This window comes from Canis lupus, chromosome 5 (genome assembly GCF_003254725.2).
Source record: "Canis lupus dingo isolate Sandy chromosome 5, ASM325472v2, whole genome shotgun sequence".
Lineage (NCBI taxonomy): Eukaryota > Metazoa > Chordata > Mammalia > Carnivora > Canidae > Canis > Canis lupus.
Window position 1 is genome coordinate 76,544,067 of NC_064247.1, and position 8,917 is coordinate 76,552,983.

Genomic DNA, 8,917 nt, shown 5'->3' on the forward strand with positions numbered 1-8,917 from the left:
TGCCCTGAGTTCCATTTCTATGGGAAGAAGGAGGCTTGGCCTATCCATAGGTCTACATCTGCCTAGAGTCCTGTTCTGCTCTTGATGACCACTACAGAGACCCATAACCTTGGGCAAGCCCTGTGCACAATCTGAACCATGATTTTCCTCACAAAATGAAGGCTGTGACTATGATTAACAAGCAGAACCCTTCAAAAGCTCCAGGCTGTTACAGGATTGGCCTGTGGGGCTCCTGATGATCCTTGCTCTGTAGATCTCCCCATTCTTAGGGACTCAGACAGTGGGTCAGGAAGTGGGATCTGTAAATTATTCTGATAAGCCTGATCACAGGAGCTCATCCTTATTGCTTCTCTGAATGTGAGAAACAGGGGAGTCATCATCCTCCCCATATGCCAGCTGGGGAAACCAGGAGCCATGAGCTGCTTCCCAAGGCCGCCAGTGGGGAATGTAGGTAGCCTCTGGGCCCCCAGGCTAAGTACCAATGTTGTTCTACCTGACACGACTGGCAACCAGATGGCCTTGGCAGAGCCTGGGGTGTGATACTCCAGAGATGACAGGGATGGAAGGCCAATTAAAAGCAGCTGAAAGGGGACAGGATCCAAAAGGGCAGGGAGCCTTGAACACGCCTGTCCTGTCATCCCCTCCCCTTCATTTCCCTTATCACCCATAGGAATTGACAAAGTTTTCTTACCCTGACCCGGAAGAAAGTCTTTCCCAGCAATTGTAAAAAGTCAAATAAGTGGCCCTCATGGTGTTTAAAATTATTGTGAGCCAACGTTTACAAATTAGGATAGTACACACAAAACAGTGGACTTCTAGGTTCTCTTAAAGGGTCAGAAGACCCAGCAATGATAGGTCACATCCCTGAAAGAGCACCAGTTGCTGCAGCTGAGTGGCTCCCTTCTTTATAAAGGGCAGACCGACCTTTTCCCTGCCATAATCCTTACCTTTCACCATCTTCCTCCTTGGGGCCTATTTCTCCTAGTTACCTCCCTGGCTACTAGGTATTTCTGGTCTCCTTGACCCTACAGACACTAGAAAACAGTTCTCTCCTTCCAGGCCAAAGCTCATCCTGCCTTTCAGAATCTGTGACCCTAGTAGGTGGCTCTGGTCAAATGAACGTAATATTTTGTCAAGGCTCTGGAGGTTCAAATCCCAGCAGGGGCTTGAAGAGTGACTCCCAAACAGGGGCCAGCAAAGGGGAGGCAGGAGGGGCTGCAGCTCTCACCATCCACCACCTCTGGACATCTGGAGGCAGATCCATATTCTCTCGGGTCCACACAGGGGAAATGTTGCTGTTGAAGTGGCTGTCAAACCAGTCAGAGGCGCCAGTGTCACCCATGCAGCGGCGGCAGGCACAGCTCTTACCGGTGAGCCCCTCCTTGCTGAGGCGCTGCAGACCAGCATAGCCAGGCACCAGCTTCACCCGGTGGGTACCGCCCAGGGCCCCTGAGTCCAGGTAGGGCAAGGTGGCCATGCTGTGGTGGGAGTAGGTAAAGAGCAGTGACATGATGAACACCAGCAGGAAGGCCACAGAGAGGAACCACACCCGCAGGGAGCACTTCATGGTTTGGCGCCCCGGGGGGCTAGACCACCAGCCTGGTGGGCGGGTGGGTGTCACCGTGGCCACTCCCTTCCCAGCCCACTGATGGGCCAGCCACAGTGTAGCCTGCGTCTCCTGGCACCACGTGCAAAGGGCATAGGGGCACGTGCTGAGGAGGGAACAGAGGCAGGGGTCCCTTACCACACCCTCCCTCAATGTAAGAGAAAGCACAGTAGGCAGGAGTGGCTCTCCTGTCCCTGAGTCACTCGGGTGCCAGCTTATGGCCTCATCGGGTCTCTCTGTCACTAGCTGGGCCACAGAGGCTCTGACTCTCCTAATGCCCTGGTGAGGGGGAGGTCAGTCCATCCCAGCTCTCTAGTCCCTTGGAGCTGCTGGCTGCCAGCTCTGGGGGCCCCACTCTTTGGTGGCTCGAAATGGTCCAGTCTGGAGCATTCGGGGTCCTTGTGGTTCATGAGCAGACACGGAGGCGGCCCCTCGTCCCCTGCAGTGGGGAAGCCCTCGAACCCCAATCACAGCAGAGAGCCCATGGGCTTCAAGTGGCCTGGATTCCATCCGAGAGTCGTCCCCACCTCAGCTGGCCCTCCTGGCCTACCCCCTCCACCAGAGGAGGAAACAAGGCCCCAGTCCTGAGAGGAGAAACCCAAGAAGCTCCACGGGTGTCGGAAGACTTTGCTGCAGAGACCAAGATCCTCCTGGCAGCAGGTTCTGCCCTTCTGCTTCCCATTCGAGGTGTTGGTCCCTTCTCCTGATGGTCACAGCCCCAAATGTGGTTGCTGAGGCGTTTGCGGTCCTCCAGGGCCTGGGAACAGCTGCTGCTCAGCAGGGACCTGCTTTGAATGCTGTCTGGGTCAGCTGAGCGTGTGCCGAGCTCCCTGCCAGGGCCTGGGCCTCCTTGGTGCCACTGGCCCAGCGTTGCAGGCAGGCTGCTATGCCCATCCCCACTCCCCTGAGGCCTGCTGTCCTGCTGTTAGCTCGTGCTAGCAGTAATCCCCTGGCAGGTTCCCCCTCACTCGTCAGGCACCAGGCTGCCGCAGCATGACCCTAAAATTGCAGAAAGAAAAAGTAATGTGCAGATAAATTGCACACACACACACACACATGCTCTCTCCCAGCCCTGCCCCCACATCCCAGAGAGGACAAAGCCAGCAGCAGAGGAGACGCCTATTTAACCAAAGGGTGGACGAAAGAAAGGGCTCTCCCCTTTACCCACCCATAGATAGCTCTCAGGGGCTGCAGAGGAAAAGATTAGCCTGCTCTCTCACTTATTAGCCAGAAAGTAAACAAGGACATAAAATGACTTCCTTGGAGTCCATGGCAAGTCACTGGCAGAACCAGGTTTAGAAAGTTCCTAGTGTAACTATGTAAGGTTAATTTCAGGTGAAACTGAAGAGAAAATGGTACAGAAGAAAAATCACAGGAGACTGAAGATATGGCTCCCTACCCTGGTGTTCTCTACCCTCTGAGTACCTGTGACAAGCTCTTCTGAGCAAGAGGTCATTGGGGGAGGACTGGGCCTCTGACCTGGGATTTGCCTTCTCCTCTCTTGACCCTCTATGGGCTCTAGATGAGGCATTTCTGGGTTAGTTCAGTTAACCATTAACAATCCTTCCAACTCTAGTATCAGGGAGAGATCCTGTCAGGATACAGAAGTGCTGGGCTCAGTGCCCCCACCACACAGCCAGCACTCTGGACAGCTGCCTTCGTCTATATGTTACAGATGAAATGAATGCCAGAGCCCCTGGGGCACGGACAATCTGAGGCCTTGTGCTGCCCTGGTGGGCAAGAATAGGGAGAAAAGCTAGCAGTTTGGGGATGGGCCCTGAGAAAAGGAGTCTGAATCCATGCCCTGTGCAAGGGAGCCTGGGTAAGAGTCAGGCACAAGGCTGAGAGCAGAGGCCCTGGGCCTTGGCTCCATGCCACGGGGATCACTTAAATCTGGCCACCTGCCTGTCCCCACCAGCTCTTCTTCAAATCCTGCTAGCCCTGGTTCTGACCAGTCCTGGGGCCTCAAGGCCCCTTGCTGACAGCTCAAGCTCCAGCCAGCCTTTCCAGAGTCCTCTGGCTGCTGCTCCTCTGAGACTGTGTTCAAGAACCTCAGCTGCCCCCTCCACACATGGCAGCTCAAATTTCTGGAGCCAAGCCAAACCACAAAGCCATCAGGGAATGGAACTAGCATGTTCCAATAAGGAAAACATTAACTGGGTGGGGAAATAATGTTCACAGAAGTAAAGGAACTTGCCTAAGGTCACAATCTTGTGAGTAGAGGTGAGATCTGTGTCCAGGTCTATCTGGTTCCAAAGGCTGTGACTGGCCAGGGCACAGAAAAAGGCCTGTGAATTCTTTCAACTACCAAAGGGCTCTGGGACAAGTGACAAGGAGACATGGAAGCTGGTTCCCAAGGTCACGAGTAAAGCTTCCCTCTCACCCAGGACATCTGGCTCCAATGTACTTTACTTCTGATGTTTTATTGCACCCATTTGGAAGGCCAGACTCCAAGGCATGGCCTTTTGCTGATTGTCTGTAAATAGGAAGCCAGGTCATTGTCCCTTCCCATTCTCCCTTTGCCCCTTTCCACACCCAACATTTAAGTGAAAGAATTTGAGGTTTTACAGGTGTTGCTCCCAACATCCTGGGGCCTGGGAGCACCAACCTTGAGGGGAGTGGCCCAGGGAGGCATGACTTTCCAAGGGGCCTCTCCACAAAGACCTGGTTTCTGATGGACAGCCCACTGTGGCCACTGAAAGCAGGGGCTGGGCAGAAGCCAGTACGGAGAGGTCTCCCCCGATGGGGAAGTCAGTAACTCTTTGGGATTCTAACTCAATAAAGGAAGCACCTGAGGTAACAGGCTGCTTTGTGGGGGAGAGGAAAAGCTCTAGCTTCAACAAGGTGTTTGGGAAGAGCAGAGAAGTAGAGTAACCAGGAAAGCCCCTGCTTTGTGAACTCCATGGCCAGGAGCCTGAGTGGCTCAACATGAGTTGGGGGCAAAGACACAAGGAAGAACTGTTGCCGAGACCAAGAAACATTAGAGACCCTTAGACATGCACCTCAAACCCCAGAAGTCACCCAGTGCTGACCCTGTGAAGTGCTTTCATGCACCTTGTTTCCTCCAGTGGAATTCCTGTGCCCTCCAATTGCCCACTGCCTAATTCTGATTTCTCCCCTCACAGCTGCCCTGATCATTCACATTAAGCCCATGCATACACACATCAATATATAAAAATTGAAGGGAGGACACGCACTCTGGTACCACAAAGGGAATCAGATCAGGCTTCTGGTGCTACCTGGCTGCTGGGGAGTTGTTTGTTCATTCCACAGATATTTAATAGACCAGCGGTGGGCCACAGGGACAGTGTGGGACAGGACACACCCATCCTGTCCTCACAGAGCTTCTGTCTAGGTGCAAATACAAAGGGAAATTATAAAGACCCCTGAGAGAAAACAAAGAGTGCAAAAAGAATAAGAAGGAAGCAAGCCTGACCTGTTAAAACAGAGAACAAGAAGACCCGTGAAGCAGGAGATGGTGGCGAGGGTGGCGGAGAGGAAAGCAGAGCCAGCCAGAGAGCTTTGAAGGGATTAGGATTTATTATGAAGCTGATGGCAGGGTTTTTGTTTTGTTTTGTTTTGTTTGATGGCAGGGTTTTGAAGAGGGCTGTGTCATGACCTGATTTACATCTTAAAATGGAGGAATTTTTGTTTTAATTCCAGTATAGTTAATATACAGTGTTACACTAGTTTTGGGTGTACAAAACAGTGAGTCAACACTTCTATACATCACCCCATGGTCATCAGGGCAAGTGCCTTCCTTAATCCCCATCACCTGTTTCACACATCCCTCCACCCACCTCCCCTCTGGTAACCATCTGTTTGTTCTCCACAGCTAAGAGTCTGTTTCTTAGTTTGTCTTTTTTCTTTGCTCATTTATTTTGCTTTTTAAATTCCACATATGAGTGAGATCATGTGGTATTTGTCTTTATCTGACTTATTTCACTTAGCATTATACTCTCTAGCTGTATCCACATTGTTGCAAATGGCAAGGCTGCATGCTTTTTTATGGGTGAATAATATTCCTTTTTGGGTGAATAATATTCCGCTTTTTTATATATACATATATCACATCTTTTGTATACATTCATCAATGGATGCTTGGGCTGCTTCCATAATTTGCCTATTTTAAATAATGCTGTGATAAACATAGGAATGCTTGTATCCCTTTGAATAAAAACACTATTTTATATTCTTTGGGTAAATACCTAGTAGTGTGATTGCTGGATCATAGGGTAGTTCTATTTTTAATTTTTTGAGGAACCTTCATACTGTTTTCCACAGTGGCTGCACCAGTTTGCATTTCTACCAAGTGCACGAGGGTTCCTTTTTCTCCACATCTTCGCCAACACTTGTTGTTTCTTGTGTTTTTGGTTGTAGCCATTCTGACAGGTGTGAGGGGATAGCTCATTGTGATTTTGATTAGCATTTCCCTGATGATGAGTGATGCTGATCATCTTTTCATGTATCTATTGGCTATCTGGATGCCTTCTTTAGAGGAATGTCTGTTCATGTCTTCTGCCCATTTTTTAATTGAATTATTTGTTTTTTGGGTTTTGATTTGTATAAATTCTTTATATATTTTGGTACTAACCCCTTTATTGGATATGTTATTTACAAATACCTTTTCCTATTCCACAGGCTGTCTTTTAGTTTTGCTGATTGTTTCCTTCATTGTGCAGAAGCTTTTTATTTTGATATTGTCTCAATAGTTTTCTTTTAAAGATTTTATTTATGTATTCATGAGAGAAATAGAGAGAGAGAGAGGCAGAGGCAGAGACACAAGCAGGCCCCATGCCGGAAACCCAACATGGGACTCAATCCGGGGTCTCCAGGATCACACCTTGGGCTGAAGGCGGCGCTAAACCCCTGAGCCACCCAGGCTGCCTGTGTCCCAGTAGTTTATTTTTGCTTTTATTTCCCTTCCCTCAGGAGACATATATAGAAAAATGCTGCTATGGTCAATGTCACAGATATTACTTACTGCCTGTGCTCTCTTCTAGGACTTTTATGGGAAAATAACAAAAAATAACAGTACCCAGAGTTGGGAGAAGATATGGAGTATTAACACTCACACACCACTGTTGGGACAATAAATTGGTACAATGCTTTGGAAAATAATTTGGCATTACTTAAAGACAGACATAAGTATATCCCAGTGGTGTTTTATGCTTTTTAAAAGAGAAATTAAAAACCATCTTTCTCACAAAAGGCATAGTTGGGAATAGAATGTGAGAGTAGAAAGTTCCCCTTGCTGTCTGGGCTAATTTATTTTATGACTTCCTTTGCGTGGACATCCTCAGAGATTAATCCTCCTCAGATTTGGGTGTGGGAATGAATGGCTTTCTCACTGAAAGGCTGAATACTTAGAATCATTAACAAATCCAGTGAGTTCAGTCTGCTTGTAATTTTAAGCAGATTTAAAGCTTAAGGTGAACTCTGACAACAGGTTAAGTATAGGGTTTCATTTTTTCCCCTGAAATCTCACCCCCACTTGGGACAGTTTTTTTTCCACTGGAATTTAATTCACATGTAATATAATGTAGAGATCTTTCAATGTAAACTTGATGAATTTTTACCTATGTGTACATCCGTAGAACCACCCATCAGAAAACAGAGCATCCCGATCACTGCAGAGTCAGTTCCCTTGTACTCCTTGCTAGTCAATATCCAGCAATCCACCACTTTTCTGAGTTTTGTCACCATACATTACATTCACTTGCTCTTGAAATTCATATAAACACTTATTATGTACATTCTTGTGTGTCTGGCTTCTTTTGTTCAGTGCAGTGTTTTGGAGACTTGTCTATATTGTATCTGTCTATAGTCTGTTCTTTTCCACGTTTGGACATTTGAGTTGCTTCCAACTTGGAGTTGTTATGAATAAAATTGCCCTAAACTTCTTGTATAAGTCTTTTTGTGGACACTACTCTTATTTCTCTTGGGTAAATACCTGGGAGTGGAAATACTGGGTAGGTATATGCTAAACTTTACTAGAAATTACCAAATAGTTTTCCAAAGTGATTTTAGCATCTTACATTTCCACCAGTAATGTACAACATGTTGTTCCATTTGTTCCATGTCTGTGAATTTTCTATTTTTTAAAAGCTTAGGCCTTCCTAATAGGTATATAATCAACTCTAGTATTTCTACTACCAGGTACATATGGATATGTACACCAAGAGACATACGAGGATGTTCAATGGATAAGAGCTGAAAACTGCAGACAGAAAAAAATGAATGAACTCTAGTTTCAGACATCAATAGGGATGAATGTAACCAAAAAAACTATTATATTGAGCAAAAAAAGTAAGTCAAGGATAAACGTCAATAGTAGGAGTTCACTCAAAAGTTAGAAAGCTTGCAAAGCTAAATGTATGCCTCCACATATAGAAAATAAAACAGTACATAAGATCAAAGAAGTGATGTAAAATTCAAGAAATTCCTCTGGAGGAACAGGATGGTAGATAAGATAGATCAAGGAGGGGCCTATAGAGGCTTCAGAAGTGCTAGGTAATGCATTACTCCTTAATCTAGGTGGTGGAAACAGTACTTTTTATTTTCATTCTTTTTTTTTAATTTTTTTATTTTATTATTTATTTATTTATGATAGGCACACAGTGAGAGAGAGAGAGAGGCAGAGACATAGGCAGAGGGAGAAGCAGGCTCCATGCACCGGGAGCCAACGTGGGATTCGATCCCGGATCTCCAGGATCGCGCCCTGGGCCAAAGGCAGGTGCCAAACCGCTGTGCCACCCAGGGATCCCAGGAATCCCCTTTATTTTCATTCTTTGAAGAATATGTATATGATATAAAATTTCCTACTAGGCAAATCCATAAGGCAGATAATGGTTGCCTAGGGCAGGGAGTTGTGGGGAGATGGATGGGGAGTGCTGCTATTGGGTTTGGTGTTGCCTTCTAGGTGATGAAATGTTCTAAAATTGTTTGTGGTATGGTTGCATAATCATGTGAATAGACTAAAACCCACTGAATTGTACACTTGAAATGGGTGAACTGTATGGTATGTGAATTATAACTCAATAAATGTTACCCAAAAAAGGAATGGGATAAAGTAGAATGTTAAGTTGGGAGATATTGCAGAATGTTTGTGTGCTGGTAGAAGGAAAAGTTAATGCTGCAGGAAAAAGACAGGACAGTCAAAAAGCAAAATCCTTGGGATGCCTGGGTGGCTCAGCGGTTGAGCGTCTGCCTTTGGCTCAGGGTGTGATCCTGGTCCTGGGATGGAGTCCCACATCAGGCTCCCTGTGAGGAGCCTGCTTCTCCCTCTGCCTATGTCTCTGCCTTTCTATC

The 8,917-nt window shown here is 47.0% G+C and overlaps 1 protein-coding gene across 3 annotated transcripts in view; it reads right to left on the minus strand.

The window, feature by feature from the left end:
• The window catches only part of ST3GAL2 (ST3 beta-galactoside alpha-2,3-sialyltransferase 2), a 50,666-nt gene that overhangs the window by 14,137 nt on the left and 27,612 nt on the right, over positions 1–8,917 (minus strand). For all 3 annotated transcript variants that reach the window (XM_035716096.2, XM_035716097.2, XM_035716095.2), the window contains exon 2: positions 1,229–2,605. In XM_035716096.2, the coding sequence (XP_035571989.1) occupies positions 1,229–1,567 (339 nt within the window). In that variant the 5' untranslated portion in view covers positions 1,568–2,605. The remainder of the gene's footprint in view (positions 1–1,228; positions 2,606–8,917) is intronic.